Below are 17,278 nucleotides of genomic sequence, written 5' to 3' on the forward strand. Positions count from 1 at the left end.
AAAATACAAAATTAGCCGGGCGTGGTGGCACATTGCCTGTAATCCCAGCTACTTGGGAGGCTGAGGTAGGAGAATCGCTTGAACCCAGGAGGCGGAGGTTGTGGGGAGCCAAGATGGCATCATTGCACTCCAGCCTGAATAACAAGAGTGAAACTCCATATCAGGAAAAAAAAAAAGTTGCTTAACACATACATCTTAATATTTTTCAGATTTAAAAAAAATTTTTTTGAGGAACAAGAAAACACACAAGACTATAGAAAACAAAAAAATGACAGAAGTAAGTCCAGCTTTATCAATAGTAACATTAAATGCAAATCGATTTAACCATTCAAAAGACAGATTGTTATATTGGATCAGAAAACAAGATCCAGTTATATGCAGCCTACAGAAAACACACTTTCAATTCAAAGATAAAATAGGGCAGTAAAGGACAGAAAAAGATGTATCATGCAGGCAGCATCCACAAGAAAGCTGGAGAGGCTGTACTTTTAAAAAGTTGGAGAGACAGAGTCTCACTCTGTTGCCCAGGCTGGAGTGCAATGGCACGATCAGCTGACTGCAACCTCCACCTCCCGGGTTCAAGCAATTCTCGTGTCTCAGCCTCCCAAGTAGTTGGGATTACAGGTGTGGAGCCTACGGCCGGCTAATTTTTGTGTGTGTTTTTAGTAGAGATGGGGTTTCACCATGTTGGCCAGGTTGGTCTCAAATGGCCTCAGGTGATCCGCCTGCCTTGGCCTCCCAAAGTGCTGGGATTACAGGTGTGAGCCACCACCACCCAGCCAAAAGAGCTGGAGAGACTTTAAAACAAAAACTATTATCAGAGCAAAATAGGGATATTTTATAATAACAGGGTGAAACCATCGAGAAGATATAACAGTTATAAACATGTATGCATCTAAAAACAGCCCCCCAAAAATACGTGAAGCAAAAACTAGCAGATTGGAAGAAAGCAATAGTTCAAAAACAACAGCTGGAGACCTTAACATACTACTTTTAATAATGGATAAAACTAAGCAGAAGATCAACAGGAAAACAGAAGATTCAAAATACTGTATACCAACAAGGACTAACAGAGCACTGTAGACCACTCCACCCAACTACTACAGCATGCACATTCTTCTCAAGTGCACATGAACATTCTCCAGGATAGACCATAAAAAGTTCAGCAAATTTAAAAGGATTAAAATTGTACCAAAGTGTGTCCTCAAATCCCAGTGGGGTGAGTTACAAATAAATAACAGAAACTTGGGAAATTAATAAATACATGCAAATTAACCAGTATACTTCTAAATAACCAGTGGGTCAAACAGGAAATCACAAGCAAAATTAGGACATATCTTGAGGCTGGGCGCGGTGGCTCACGCCTACATTCCCAGCCCTTTGGGAGACCAAGGAGGTGGGTCGCTTAAGGTCAGGAGGTCCAGGCAGGAAAATCGCTTGAACCCTGGAAGCGGAGGTTGCCGTGAGCTGAGATCACACCACAGCCTGGGTGACAGCGAGATTCTGTCTCCAAAAAAAAAAACACGGAAATATTTTGAGAGAAATGAAAATGACACTATATATCAAACTTAGGGGATGCAGCTAAAGTGTACTTAGAGGGAACTTTAGAGCTATAAATGCCTACATTTTTAAATAAATCTAAATTGCCTAAACATCTACCTTAAGTCATTGGGAAAAAAACAAACATCTCAAGAGGAAAAGGAAGTAATAGGATTAGAGTGAAAACTGGTGAGATAGAGAATAGAAAAACAATAGAGAAAATCTACAAAACCAAAGATGATTTTTTTAAAGATAATCTTTAAAAAGATCAACAAAGTTGACAACCTTTTAGCCACACTGACCAAAAAAGAAAGGCTCAAATTACTAAATTAGAAATGAAAGAAGGTACATTACAACCAACCTTAAGAAAGTAAAAGGACTCTAAGAGGATACTATAAACCATGGAAGCCGATAAACTAAATAACCTGGATGAAATGAGCCAGTTAAAAGACACAAACTACCGCAGCTAACTCAGGAAGAAACAGAAAACCTGAAAGGACTGTAACAACAAGATTGAATAAATAATGAAAAACTGCCCACAAAGAAAAGTCCTGGCCCACGTGGCTTCACTGGTTAATTCTACCAAGTGTTTCAAGAATTCACACCAATACTTTCCAGACTCTAATAGAAAATAAAAGAGGAAGGCACAGTTCCGAGCTTATTCTTTGAGATCATATTATCATGATACCAAAACCAGATAAAGACATCACAAGACCAGTATCTCTTACGATTATAGGTGCAAAAATCCTCAACAAAATACTAACACACCAAGTATAGCAACATACAAGGATTGTATACCATGACCAAATGAATTTATGTAAGTTTCGTTCAACGTTTGAAAATCAGTTTATGTAATACACTGTATTCATAGAATAAAGGACAAAAACCACATGATCGTTTCCATAAAAGCATTTGACAAAATCCAACACCCCTTCTGGTAAAAACAAAAACTCAGGAGAGAACTTCCTCAGCCTGTTAAAGGGCATCTACAGAAACCCATGACTAACATCATACCTAATGGCAAAAAATGGAAAGCTTCTCCCACTAAGATCAGGACCAAGAGTTCCTGATTGTTTCTGGAAGTGGCAGTGCTGTTGCCGCTTCTCTTCAGCATTGTATTGGAGGTTCTGGCTAGGGCAGTTAGGCAAGAAAAAGAAATTAAAGGCATGCAAATTAGAAAAGTAGTGAAACTCTTCACAGATGGGATGATCTTATATATAGAAAAACCTAAGGAACCTACTATAAAAACCAATAAACTAATAAACAGGTTCAACAAAGGTTCAGAATGGCTAATGTTAAAAAATGAGTAGTATTTCTATACAGTAGCAATCAACAAACCAAAGATGAAATTACAAAAATTTTATTTACAATAGGATCAAAAAAATAAAATACTTAGCAACTTAAGTGTAAAACTTATACTCTGAAAATTCTAAAACATCATTGAAAAATTAAACCCTAAATAAATGTAAAGACATCCCTTGTCTTTGAATCAGAAGATTAATATTGTTAACAGTATTCCCATTACTGATCTACAGGTCAGCCTTGCAGATTCAACACAGTTTCTGTCAGAACTCTCAGCTGACTACTTTGCAAAAATGGACTAGCTGATCCTAAAATTCATGTAGAAATGCGAGAGACTCAGATGAACAAAAACAGTCTTGAACTAGGCCGGGTACAGTGACTCATGCCTGTAATCCCAGCACTTTGGGAGGCTGAGGCTGGAGGATCACTTGGCCTCAGGAGTTTGAGACCAGCGTGGGTAATATAGCGAGACCCCTGTCTCCAAAAAATTTAAAAATTAGCCAAGCCTCGTGGCACCCACCTATAGTCCCAGCTACTCAAGAGGCTGAGGTGGGAGGTTAGCTTGAGCTCAGGAGTTTGAGGCTGCAGTAACCTGTGATTGTGCCACTGTACTCCAGCCTGGGTGACAGCGAGACTCTGTCTTTTAAAAAAAAAAAAAAAAGAAAAACCTAAGAGAACTCATGTCCTGACTTGAAAACTTACTACAAAGCTGCAGTCGACACTGTGCTGCCGGCCTGAGGATAGGCATCTGATCATAGTTGAGAGTTCAGAAATAAACCCTCATGCTTATTATGATCAATTGATTTTCAGCGGGTACCAAGACCATTCATTGGTGGAAACAGTAGTAGTCTTTTCAACATATGGTACTGGGACCATTTGATGTCCACATGCAAAAGAATGAAGTTAGATCCCCTGCCTCATGTCATATACAAAATTAAAAGGGTCAAAGACCTAAATAAAAGAGCTAAACTTACAAAACCCTTAGAAGAAAACATAAGGAGAAAGCTTCATGACCTTGGATTTAACAATTTAGATGTCATACACAGTGACATCTGAAGCACAAGCAACCAGGTAAATAAGTAATAGATTGGACTTCATCGAAGTTAAAACTTTTTGTTCTTCAGAAAACACTATCAGGAAAGTGAAAAGAGAACCACACAGCATGGAAGAATGTTTTTGTGGGGAATACAGGGTTGGGACATTTTTGCAAATCATATATCTAATAAGGGAGTTGTATCTAGAATGTATAAAGAACTCCCATAACTCAATAATAAAAAGACAACCCATTTCAAAATATGGACAAAGGATCTGAATAGACATTTCTCCAAAGAAGATATACAAATAATTATTAAGCACGTGAAAAATGTTCACCATCATTAGCCATCAGGGAAATGCAAATCAAAACCACAGTGAGGCCAGGCACAGTGGCTGGCACCGTAATCCTAACACTTTGGGAGGCCAAGGCAGGAAGATTGTCCAAGAGCAGCTCGAACAACAGAGCAAGACCTCATCTCTACAAAAAAAAAAAAAAATGTTTTTTGGTTAGCCAGGCATGGTGGCATGTGCCCATAGTAGTCCTGGCAACTTGGGAGTCTGAGGTGAGAGGATTGTTTGGGTCCAGAGTTCAAGGCTGCGGGGAGCTGTGGTCCTGCCACTGCACTTCAGTTTAGGTGATAGAGGAAAACACAAACCCCACGATGACTCACTCAAATGGTCATCAAAAAAGGTGGCTAATGAGGGTTGGCAAGAATGGGGAGAAATCAGAACCCACATTCACTATTCGTGGACATGTAGAATAGTGCAGCCACTTTAGAAAACAGTCTAGCAGTTCCTCAGAAGGTTAACATACAGTTATGTCATAGGGCCCAGAAATCCTACTCCCAGGTATATACCCAAGATAAATGAAAATACATGTTACTCAAAAACTTTTTCAGGAATATTCATCACAGCATATTCATAACAGCCAAAATAATGGAAACAATGCAAATGACTGTCACCCGATGAATGAATAAACAGGATATGGTATATTCTTATGTATTTATTTTTTTTGGAGACAGGGTCTTGCTTTGTCGCCTAGGCTACAGTGCGGTGGTGTGATCACAGCTCATTGCACTCATTGCAGCCCTGACCTCCCAGGCTTAGCCATCCTCACACCTCAGCCTCCCGAGTAGCTGGAAACACAGGTGCACGCCACCACGGCCAGCTAATTTTTTTATTTTCTGTAATAAAAAGAGACAGGGTCTTGCTGTGTTACCCAAGCTGGTCTCAAACTCCTGCGCTCAAACGATCTTCCCGTCTTGGTCTCCCAGAGTGCTGGAATCACAGGCGTGAGCCACTGTGCCAAGCCAGAATGTGGCGTATTTATACTAGCGGGTGTTATTCGGCAGTTAAAAAAAGGGAATGCTGATCGGTGCCACGGCATAGATAAACCCTGAAAACATTGTACTAGGTGAAAGAAGCATCACAAAAGACGGCATATTGCATGAGTGCATTAATATGAAGTGTCCTGAATAGGCAATTACCTAGAGACGGAAAATAGTTTCATGGTTGCCTAGAGCTAAGGGGTTTGGTGGGAAATAGGAAGTGACTGGTAGTGAGTACAAGGCTGATTTTGGGGGGTGATGAAGATACTCTAAAATTGATTGTGGTAATGGCTGCACAACTCTATGAATATCCTAAAAATCATGATATGGTTAATTGAATGGATGAATTGCATGATATGTGAATTGTACCTCCAAGCTGTTAAAAAAAAGACAACAAATGAGTGTGCATGCCTGCAGAAAACGGAGTGCAGTGCAGACAGAGAGAGTGGTGACCGCTCCAGTCGGCGTGGTAGAGCTGAAGAGACTCGGAGGGAGGCACAGGCCTCGTGAGCTGGTTTTCCCATTCTCATCCTTGGGACTGTCCTTGTTGCTAAGCTCTCCATTGCTTTGGAGACTGTTTCTGGAAAATATCCCAGAAAGTCTGTCAGGCCTGTACAAGCCAGGCACCAAAAGTTGGTGGTGACTTGGAGAGGCGTCAAGCTGCCCTGTCTCTAGCTTCGTAGATGTTCATTTCTCAGTAGGACTTGTGTGCCCCACACTGTGCCCACTGCTTCCATAAACATCCTTCCCTGCAGGACTCCCTAGAGCACCATGGGCTGGGTGCTGAGGATACCAAGCATGCAAGGTCACACAGCAGTGTATGACAGAGGCAGGATTCTGCGTGATAGTTCTTCAGGTTCACTTTGCAGATTAGCCGACACTTAACTGTTCTGGAAGCTGGGCCAAGGAGTCCTAACATGGAAATTGAGTAACTATAGTTTTTTGCCCAAGGTACAGGAGAATAAATATGAGTAGATGGAATCTCTTAAATTAAAAATTTCTCCAGTAAATTTTTCCTGAGTCTTTGTCTCCTGCCTGTTTAGTTCCCATTAAAAGCTTGGAGATGAAAAAGAAGAATACAAAGTAGCAAGCAAGCGTTAGCAGATAAACTCAGTTTTCTGAGAACTTATATTTAGTTTCTAATTGTATGTTGCTTACTTCAGGCATTGTTTCGGCGCCTTCAATATATTCCTCTACTCCTTACAACGTTAAAGGGTGGGTATGGTTGTCAGTATTGCTGTTTTACAAAGGAGGATGGATTCTGAAGCATGAGAGGTCCACTGATTTACTGAAGACCACCCAGTTAGTGATTGGGGTTCAAACCCAGTAGTTTGGCTTCAGGGTCTCTGCTCGTAACTACCGTGCCATGCTGTGTCTCAGTCACGCTTCATTCAGCAGCTTGTTGTCTTCCAGCATTGTGATTTTAACATAACATGGCTGGGAAAAGTAGTTCCAAGTCTGTAGGATAGAGTAAGGTAGATTCTCTCTCTCTTTTTTTTTTTTTTTGAGACAAGGTTCAGCTCTGTCGTCCAGGCTGGAGTACAGTGGCATGATCTCTATTGGTTCACTACAACCTTCACCTTCCGGACTCCAGCGATCATCCCACCTCTCCCTCTTCAGTAGCTGGGACTACAGGCACATGCCACCATGCCCAGCTAATTTTTTAAATTTTTTTATAGAGATGAGGTCTCACTGTATTGTCCAGGCTGGTCTCAAACTCCTAGGCTCAAGCAGTCCACCTGCCTTTGCCTCCTAAAGTCCTGGGATCATAGGCATGAGCCACCACACCCGGTTGGAATAAGTTAGGTTCTTCTGTCTTGATACTTTGCAGAGTATCACTATGTTTTCTGTATGAGCCTTACCTGAATATATCTGATAACCACTCCTCTATACCACATAGAGGCCTTTGCAAAAGGCCTCTAGGGAAACGGTTCCTATAGGAGCTTGAGAGGACCTTGGCAGTTATTGATTCATCTTTTCACCTTAAAAATGAGGAAACTGAAGGGAAGTCACTCTGCTAAGATCACTTAGCCTCTCCTGACTCTTGACCGATGCCCTTTTAAAATAATAGGGATCTAGGCCGGGCACAGTGGCTTACCCCTGTAATCCCAGCACTTTGGGAGGCCGAGGTGGGCAGAGCACTTGAGGTCAGGAGTTCAAGACCAGCCAGGCCAACGTGGTGAAACCTCATCTCTACTAAAAATAGAAAAATTAGCTGGGCATGGTGGCATGCGCCTGTATTCCCAGCTACTCGGGAGGCTGAGGCAGGAGACTTGCTTGAAACCAGGAAGCGGAGGTTGCAGTGAGCCGAGATCGCACAACTGCATTCCAGCCTGGGTGACACAGCCAGACTCGGTAAGTAAGTAAGTAAATAAATAAATACATAAATAAAGGATCTAGGAGTGAATGGGGGCTTCCTAAGAATCAGATGCTGGGCCTCTCTTATGTTCCCATTCAGTCTTCACAGTAACCCTAGCTGTCCGCTGCAGTAGTACAGAGCAGTCTAAGGCCTAGTGAGGAGGGGACTGGCCCAAAGTCATAAAGCCAGTAAGTCTGACACATGTCAAGTGCCCGGTAAATATTACTTAGCTGCTGTTGATGTTAGCAGTAATGACATTGGGTAAAATGAAAGTCTGCCTATAGATAGTGTGTTCATCTGCATCAGTAGCATCAGTTGTGATACCCAGTCTGCTTTAGAAAGTTGAACCTTAGAAAAATTTAGATGGTTGTTTTAAAAAATAGGGAATTCTTCAAAAAGAATCCCTCTTGGGCTTCCGCAGTGTCCCTCATGGAATCTCAGCAGTAGAACCAAGTAAGCAGGGCCATTTGCGACTTGAAGAGCGGTCCCCATAATTTGCTGTCAGACGTCTGCCTGGGCACTTTCTGGGGGTCTGGTTGGTGGCAGGAGAAGGGGATAAGCAGGGAGGGATGGGTCATGTTACTGTGTTGGCTGTGTCCGAGTATTTTTACTTCATGTAGAAGTTGATGAGATACAACTACTGCAGAGTCCATTTTTCTGAGTCTCTGAGCTTACCTGGCTCCTGGGGGTGTGGAGGGAGTTTTGCAGCTTTCAGAGTCTCTGTTCAGGCTCAAGGCCCAGCTGAATGGCTATGCTACAAGTCTGTTAAGAGCAAGTTCGAGGGACAGAAATGTGTTTCCTCACAAGCCGTGACTCAATCCTCTCTCCGGTGGCTGTGTCAGCCTCCATTGTGTTCCCTCCTCCAGGGGCTTCTGAGGAGAATGGCCTGCCTCACACGTCAGCCAGGACCCAGCTGCCCCAGTCAATGAAGATTATGCATGAGATCATGTACAAACTGGAAGTGCTCTATGTCCTCTGCGTGCTGCTGATGGGGCGTCAGCGAAACCAGGTGGGCCCCTCTCCAGCGTCTCAGGACACGGGGAGCAGGTGCTGCCCAGGCGCTCATGGTATGCCAGGTGCTCCACAGGGCCTTCTGTTGGAATGGCTCTTGCTCTAGCCTGGGAGAGCATAGGGGTATTTCTCCTACTGTTCTACCCATCAGGAAACCAGGCTGATTCCAGAAACGGGAGTCTTTCCACTGTGCGTTGCTGTATGGAGCGTTTCTAGGCATTCCTGGTTGGTGCTCAGGGCAGGAGCAGGCAGTTGCCTCTGTGAGGTGAAGATTAAAGGGATGAAAACTGGCAAGACTGGCCCTGTGGATGTGCTGGAGGAGCTGCCAACCTGATGTGGGCTCAGGGCAGTGGGACAGAGCCCAGAGCTGTGTCTGCTTAGGAAAACTGGGAAAGTACAGGGGCTCCAGATGTGCAGGGCTTCCCTGCGTCTTGAAGTAATTCCAAGATGGAGGAGGAAGGGCCCATAACCTACAGTAGAGGAAAAAGGGCTTGGAAGAGTGCAGCCCTCCTCCTCAAGACTGTTGAGAAGTAGCCTTTTCCCGCAGACCACGCCCTTCTCTCAGGGAGGAAACCAGGCATGGGGGCAGGAGAGGCTGGGGTCTCAGCAGTCCTTCCACACCTTTCTGAGTCAGACACTGGACTGTCACAAGTCTGGGCAACGGCGGTGCAGTTACCTCCATTTTACAAGTGAGGATGAAAACGTCTGGAAGAGAATCAAAGTGGAGCAGGTGGGACAGGGCAGTGCCCTGGGGAGGAGTGTGCGTAGTCACTGGAACAGTGAGGCAACTGGGAGACGGCCTGGAGAAAACAGCCAGGAGAGGAAGCCTGAGGCCTCGCAGGGACCAGGTCACGTCAAGCTGTCACAGGCCATTTTAAAGACTTTGGTTTTTACTCCGAATGAAGTGAGAAGTCATTCCTTTGACTGCTTTGGGAAAGACTGGAAACAGCAAGGAAGGGAATAGGGTGACCATTAGGGGCCCTCATAATAGGGCCAAGAGATGATAGCAGCTAGGACCAGCATATTGGTGTTGGGACTGGTGGGAAGTGGTTGCATTCTGGATACATTTTGAAAGATAGGATTTGCTGATGGTTTGGATGTGAACTAAGCAAATAGGAGAATGGATTTGCCATGTATTGAGATGGTTAAGACCAGCAGGTAAGGGGTAGAGAGGAGCAGGCTTAGGAATATGGGGAGCTGTGTTTTGTACAAGGTAGATTTGAGGTGTCTGATGGAATTGGCACTTGGATTGATTACCTACAGCTGCTGTTGTTGGGGAGATGGCAAGGCTGGAGGTGTCACTTTGGGAGTCCTCAGCATATGGTTGTATTTAAAACCAGGACACTGGATGAGATCCCACACTGATAGCCACAGCATTGGTGTCCCTTCCTTCAATATGGAACATGTTTTTTATAAAAAATAATAATTGTAGGGACAACTTTTATGCGTTGAGTGCTATTACTTTTTTGAGGCACTCTCACAGTTATTTATGTTTGAAATAATTGTAGGGACAGCTTCTATGTGTTGAGTGCTGTTACTTTTTCGAGGCACTTTCACAGTTGTTTGAATTTTCAGGTATTTAGTAAGTTACACAACAGGTGGTGACTCTGTGTCCCCACACTCGATTCTTGAGAAAGCCAGGGCATAGACTAGGCTGTGCTCTCGGGGACAGGCCTGGATAGAGCCAGGATTTAAACTCTGCTACCCTGCCTCCTCTTTCTGCCATCTCACAACAGTTCTCTGTTCGCTGAGCCTTCTTGTTTCCACGTTGCTATGAGTCATTGCAGTCTTGAGTTAAACTGTATGATTACAGCGCTGCTTCCTTGGGAAGGGACCATTAGTGACCTTGAAATCCTGGCCCCCCAAAATCACTTTCACTAGCATGTTCTCATTTGCACAGTCAGCATTTCCTGGGTTTCTGCTGTGTGCTGGGCACTGTGAGGATCTGGATTCCCAGATCCTGCCTACACTGGGTAGCAAGGGAAAGGATTTCCTTGGCCAGGCCTCACAGAAGGCTTCTTCCTTAAAGAGGCCTTCTTGTTAATGGGCAGTTGGGCCAAGTTCTCTGGCCAATCTTGGCCAAACTGAAATCTCAAGACTGGAAAGGCTCCCCAAATGCTGTCAAGTTCCGTCCCTCTGGTGCTTATGAAAATCATCCATGTAGCAGTCGCTTCTTTTAGTCATTTCTTCAAGCCCTAAGTAGCTTCCACATTACCTCACTGAGCCTTTTCAACAGCTCCATCGTCCCCCATCGCCTTTTCTGTCAAGGGACTTGAGATCAAAGAATGTTGCCGAGGGTCACAAAGCTACCTTGTGAACCCAGGGCTTGCCGACTGCGAAGCCTGAGCTCTTACCCACTGCCTCCTCAGGTAGAGTGGCACTTCATCTCGCCCACCTGCCTACCATCCTCCTATAGAGCAGGCCACGGGGCTGGACCTGAGAGTAGGAATAATGCATTCTACAAGTAAAATTTGTTTTACAAATTTTACACATGAAGAAGCTGCTATTTTCTTTCCTTCCTTCCTTCCTTCCTTCCTTCCTTCCTTCCTTCCTTCCTTCCTTCCTTCCTTCCCTCCTTCCCTCCTTCCCTCCTTCCTTCCTTCCTTCCTTCCCTCCCCCTTTTTTTGAGGTAGTCTTGCTCTGCTGCCCAGGCTGGAGCCATGCAGTGCAGTGGCGTGATCTCAGCTCACTGCAACCTCTGCTCCCAAGCTCAAGCGATCCTCCTGCCTCAGCCCTCCAAGTAGCTGGGGTTACAGGCGCACACCACCATGCCTGGCTAATTTTTGTATTTTGTTTTTGTTTTTGAGATGGAGTCTCCCTGTCACTCAGGCTGGATGCAGTTTCTGCTCACTTCAACCTCCGCCTCCCAGGTTCAAGCAATTCTCCTGCCTCAGCTTCCTGAGTAGTTGGGACTACAGGCATGCCCCAGCACACCCGGCTAATTTTTGTATTTTTAGTAGAGACAGGGTTTCACCATGTTGGCCAGGCTGGTCTGAAACTCCTGACCTCAAGCGATCCACCTACCTTGTCCTCCCAAAGTGCTGGGATTACAGGTGTAACCAACCACGTCCGGCCCTAATTTCTGTATTTTTAGTAGAGACAGGGCTTCACCATATTGTCCAGGCTGGTCTCAAAATCCTGAGCTCAGGTGATCTGCCCATCTTGGCCTCCCAAAGTGCTGGGATTACAGGCGTGAGCCACCATGCCTGGCTAAGAAGCTGGTATTGTTAAGAGAAAAGGGAAATGATGTAGGAGAAACCTCAAACCTAAATACTGGCCTGAACTTAGGAGACCCAGGGTCAGGTCCAAGTCTGCCTCAGAAGGCCCCTCTCTTCCCAGCTGTGTGTCTCACCCCAATCTCTTTAAGCTTGGGTTTCTAGTCTGTGCAGTGAGGCAGTTGCACTGAATGAATTTTTGTGGGCCATTGTTGCAGCGTTTTATAGCTGTGTGACCTGGGCCTGGCTTAGGGCCCTTTGAGTGAGACAGGAAGGTACATGGCTTGGTAAACACCATAGATGTCAGCCGTAGATGTCAGGTTCTGGTCTCCCAAGATAAATGCATACCTGTAGTGGGCTAGAAAGGGGCAGACTTTAGGATCAGAACACCTGAGTTAGATGTATTGCAATCACTGACCTTGCCCAGGCTGGTCTTGCTGAACTTCTCCCCCTCGTAAAATGGCAATAAGCGAGCACTGGTGCTGTGTGCAGAGCTTTACGTGTGCTTTCTGACTTGATCCTTACAACAGCCCTGAGAAGGGCTAGTAATAGCCTTACGTTATATAAACAGATTTTAAAAGGGAAATCATTACTGTAGTTCTGTTTTAAAAGATTTAAGTTAGTATCAATGAAGCCTGTCTCCCCTCTGATCCTTGACATTTGATGGTTCCATGAAGCAGCTAATTTTACCAGTTATTAGTGTATCCTTCTAGAGACATTTTTATGCTTACAAAGGCGAATTGTATTCCTCTTTTTTTACACAGTCAATAATATAGCATGAACATACTTGCTTTCCCAGTATTATCTCTCAGCAGTTGTTAAGTTCACGACATACAAAACACCTTGATTCTTTTTTACTGGTGCCTTATATCCCATTGAGTGGCATACCATAATTTATTTCGCTAATCTCTGTTGATGGAAGTGTAGGTTATATCTATTTTGGGGCATTACAAATAATGCTGCAGTGAATAGCATTGTAAATATGTGTCATTTAGTATTTATATGGATCTGAGTGTAAATTCCTAAAGTGGAATTGCTGGTTAAAGGGATTATGGATTTGAAATTTTAGAGCTACTGCGAAACCCTCTTCCCTGTGCAGGTCGTAGCAGTGTGCCCTCCCACCAACAGCGTGTGAATGTACCTGATGCCCAGGTCACCAACGTTCTTTTAGAGCTTTGTCATTTTTCCCAGTCTGAAAGAGTGAAAAATCAGAGATGTTTGTAGGACTCCTTATAGAGGAATTTATTTGCTTGTGGAATGAATTGCCAGTGTCTGTTCTCTTGTTGTCATATTTGGCTTGTGACTTTGCTTACTTTGGGTTTTGCCATTCAGAATTTTAAAAGGTTTGGGTGGTTGATGTCAACAAGCCTCTTTTTGAGCTTCTAGGTTTAGTGTGATCCTTCAGAAAGGCTTTTCCAACCCTTAGATCTTTTTTTTTTTAATTCTTTGCAGACATTTTTCTGGATCTTAGAGTTTTTAAATAATCGTATCTTACTTTCAGCTGAAATTTATCCTAGTGCAAAGCATGAGGGACATTTTCATGTTAATACGAGGAGACAAATCTTAAGGAATTTAAGGTTACAAAGTTTGCACATGGTGAAGCTAAGAGTCAAACCCAGGACTCTTGAATCCCAAAGGACTCTTGAATCATACGCAGGACTATGTGAATCCCAAACTCATGCTTCTGTGATAGGAACTGTTGTACATTATGACTGGTAGGATTATTGTGGGCATTAATGAGCGAAGTTAGAAAGTGTGTGTGGTGGGCGTAGGATGTTTTCTTCAAACCCCGGCACTTCTTACTGACAGTTAGTTGCTTTCTTCGTCCTGAATGTCATTATCGTGTGTACTGAGCACGAGGTTTTGCTGGATTTTTCAAGCACATTTGCTTAATTAATACTTTTTCCTTCCTATCCCATCCAGGTTCACAGAATGATTGCAGAGTTCAAGCTGATCCCTGGACTTAATAATCTGTTTGACAAACTGATCTGGAGGAAGCATTCAGCATCTGCTCTTGTCCTCCATGGTCACAACCAGAACTGTGACTGTAGCCCGGTAAGCAGGAGACCCCTGGGGACAGACAGATGGTGCCTCACTGGCTTGGAGTAGTTGTTTCAAGACCTGCTGCTGACCCTTTGACCTTTTTTCCTTTGGGAGTAGAGCGGACACTGAAATTATATTTTATAGTCCCCTAATTGGAAGCTACCTTGGAGTAGGATCTGAGTGAACCCCACTCCCCACCCCAACCTATGCAGAAATCCCTTTTAAGATGTTCCTAGGCCGGGCGCAGTGCGCATGCCTGTAATCCCAGCACTTTGGGAGGCTGAGCGGGCAGATCACTTGAGGTCAAGAGTTACAGACTGGCCTGGCCAAGTATGGTGTTGGGTGCCTGTAATCACAACTCTTTGGGAGGCTGAGGCACCAGAATTGCTTGAACCCAGGAGGCGGAGGTTGCACTGAGCTGAGATCACACCACTGCACTCCAGCCTGGGCAACAGAGTGAGACTGTGTCTCAAAAAAAAAAAAAAAAAAAGAGTTCCTGCCTGAGGCCCTCTAGCCAACTTACCTCTGTACATCTCTGTGATGGGGATCTCATTTCACTCCAGGCAGGGGGCTGCCCACTGCATGAGCTAGCAGCATGCTTTTCCTTATTTGCTGTTTTATCCTATTGTAATTTTCATCCACCTATAGAACTGTGCTCCCGGGCATGGTGGTTCACACCCATAATCCCAGCACTTTGAGAGGCCAAAACAGGCAGATCACTTGAGGTCAGGAATTCGAGACCAGCCTGGCCAACATGGTGAAACCCCGTCTCTACTAAAAATACAAAAATTAACCGGGCGTGTTGGTGGGCACCTGTAATCCCTGCTACTCAGGAGGCTGAGGTGGGAGAATCGCTTGAACTCGGGAGGTGGAGGTTGCAGTGAGCTTGGATCACGCCACTGCACTCCAGCCTGGGTGACAGAGCAAAGACAGTGTCTCATACAAAAAAAGGGGGCTTTGGTTTTTTGAGCCCAGAGATTCTCCTTTACCCTGTGTCTCTCACAGTCCCCTTGAGAGAGCTCTGAACAGGACATTGGAAGACTTGTAAGAGCTTGAATGAATCACTGAATCTCTGAGCCTCTGTTTTCTTGCAAAAGAAGGATAATACTCTTTCCCCTATTGGCCCCCCGGCTAGTCCGCAACCTTCCAACCAGCATGAGAAGGAAGGTGCTCTGGGACCTAAAAGTGCCACACAGCCATCAGGGCCCAGTGCCATGGGGCCCTGATCTCTTCACTGCACTCTGGGGACTTCCCTCAGTGACCTGTCTTCTGCTTTATCATTTGAGTTTTTAATTTCAAGCAGATATATTTTGCATTTCTAGATGTTCTGTCCGGCTCAGTTCGGAAACTGCTTAGCCATGAGGTTAATATCTTTTTTCTGCTGTATATTCTGTTTTTAATCATTTTTAAAATACTTTCTTAAGATCTCTTTCGATTGCTCATGGGGTACTAATGCTTGTGTTTGAGTCTTCAGACCTCAGGGTGGAGTGTTACCTTGTGTTTTGTAATGTCTATGGAGAGGCCACCAGAATTGCTTGAACCCAGGAGGCGGAGGTTGCACTGAGCTGAAATCACGCCACTGCACTCCAGCCTGGGCAACAGAGTGAGACTGTGTCTCACAAAAAAAAAAAAAAAAAAGTTTCTGCCCGAGGCCCTCTAGCCAATTTCCCTTTGTACACCTCTGTGATGGGGATCTCATTTCATTCCAGGCAGGGGGCTGCCCACTGCATGAGCTAGCAGCATGCTTTTTTATTTGCTGTTTTATCCTATTGTAATTTTCATCCACCTATAGAACGGTGCTCCCGGGTGTGGTGGCTCACACCCATAATCCCAGCACTTTGAGAGGCCAAGGCGGGCAGATCATTGAGGTCAGTGGGGCTAGTTTCCCCCATGGGTACCTGTGTAGCCTCAGCCCTGGAGGCGTTTCTACAGGGCACTTTTGCTTTTGTCTGCCAGGTATGTCAGGTACAGCTGTCCCAGGGCCAGTTTTCATGTTTAATATCTTGGCCCTGCTGCCCCAGTCGTGTGAGTGCAGGGTTTCTGCTGCTCTTGGGAGGGCTCCCTTCACCTGCCAGCAGCACCCAGGCAGAGCCAGGCTCCCTGGGCTGGTGGGTCAGGCCTTTCTAACCCTTCTCTCGCCAAGTGTACATGCTCCCCAGGCTTTACAGGGACCTGAGACCCTGTCTGGTCCCTGCAGGGCATTAAAACCCAAGCCTTAGTGTGACTGGGTCTTGTCGCCACCGCTCCACACTGCCCTCAGCTGCTGAGTATCAGTTCCTTGGCTCACTACTCCAAACTCCTCGGTCCTTTCTTCATTTCTGATTCCTGTGGACTTCCCCCCGCCCCGCTCCCCACACGTTTTGTTTGTTTGTTTGTTTTTTGGGACAGAGTCTCCATCGCCCAGGCTGGAGTGCAGTCAGTGGTGTGATCTCGGCTCACTGCAACCTCCACCTCCCAGGTTCAAATGATTCTCCTGCCTCAGCCTCCTGAGTAGCCAGAATTACAGGCACAGCAACCATGCCTGGCTGATTTTTGTATATTTAGTAGAGATGGGGTTTGCCATGTTGCCCAGGCTGGTCTCAAGCTCCTGACCTCAAGCGGTCTGCCCGCCTCGGCCTCCCAAAGTGCTGGGATTACAGGTGTGAGCCACCACGCCCCGCCTTCCTTATTTTTTATTGAGTGTACTGGCATGTTTTTAGCAGGAAGGGGGCCACATTAGCTTAATCTGCTGTTGATCAGATGTGGAAGTGAACAGATGGTTTTCTAACTAAAGCCTGCTCAGAGAAGCAGGCTCTCACCAGAGTGTCTGCTTGTGTTGTTTTGGAACCTTGTGACTGTGGTCTTAACATTGAGGCTGTGCATGTGTTTCAGGACATCACCTTGAAGATACAGTTTTTGAGGCTTCTTCAGAGCTTCAGCGACCACCACGAGTAAGTACAAGTGTGTCCCTGCAAAGAGAATTGTTGGACTGTCTTTTGAAGGCCTCAATCTCTTTGGTCCATGACCTCAGCTCAAGAGGAGGCCCTAGAGCTGGTGGAAGCCCGCTGTCCCCTCAGTGGTAGCAGGTGTGACACTGCAGTCGGACCTGCCATCTATCCAGCCTTTCTTATGGCAGGCACTGCCCCTGAGTTTGCTTCTAGCCCTCATAGCCACCCCCAGGAACTAAGTATGGAAGTCGTTGGCCCCTTATTACCTTTGGAATCAATGGATCTCTCAACCTACTGCCCCTCTGAAGCAAGAGTGGACAGCGTGGCTGTTCCCAGGGGCCGGCAGGAGCCTCAGACAGGCAAAGCCAACTGCTTACTGAGCAGCTGGGGGATTCTTCCCTCCACAAGGAGGTGTGCTCCCGTTTTTCTTGAAAGACATTCTGTGCTCATTTATTTTAAAACCTTCGATGGAGAATGTACGAGGAAAATTACTCTCTGCTGTAAGGAAAACAGTGCAGG

At 45.3% G+C, this 17,278-nt stretch overlaps 1 protein-coding gene across 1 annotated transcript in view; it reads left to right on the plus strand.

Annotated features, from left to right (window-relative positions):
- The window catches only part of TRPC4AP (transient receptor potential cation channel, subfamily C, member 4 associated protein), a 95,301-nt gene that overhangs the window by 68,040 nt on the left and 9,983 nt on the right, over window positions 1–17,278 (plus strand). The window contains exons 9-11 of the mRNA XM_011929174.1: window positions 8,430–8,572; window positions 13,713–13,844; window positions 16,704–16,762. Of these exons, the coding sequence (XP_011784564.1) occupies window positions 8,430–8,572; window positions 13,713–13,844; window positions 16,704–16,762 (334 nt within the window). The remainder of the gene's footprint in view (window positions 1–8,429; window positions 8,573–13,712; window positions 13,845–16,703; window positions 16,763–17,278) is intronic.

Source organism: Colobus angolensis, unplaced genomic scaffold (genome assembly GCF_000951035.1).
Source record: "Colobus angolensis palliatus isolate OR3802 unplaced genomic scaffold, Cang.pa_1.0 Scaffold8, whole genome shotgun sequence".
Classification (NCBI taxonomy): domain Eukaryota; kingdom Metazoa; phylum Chordata; class Mammalia; order Primates; family Cercopithecidae; genus Colobus; species Colobus angolensis.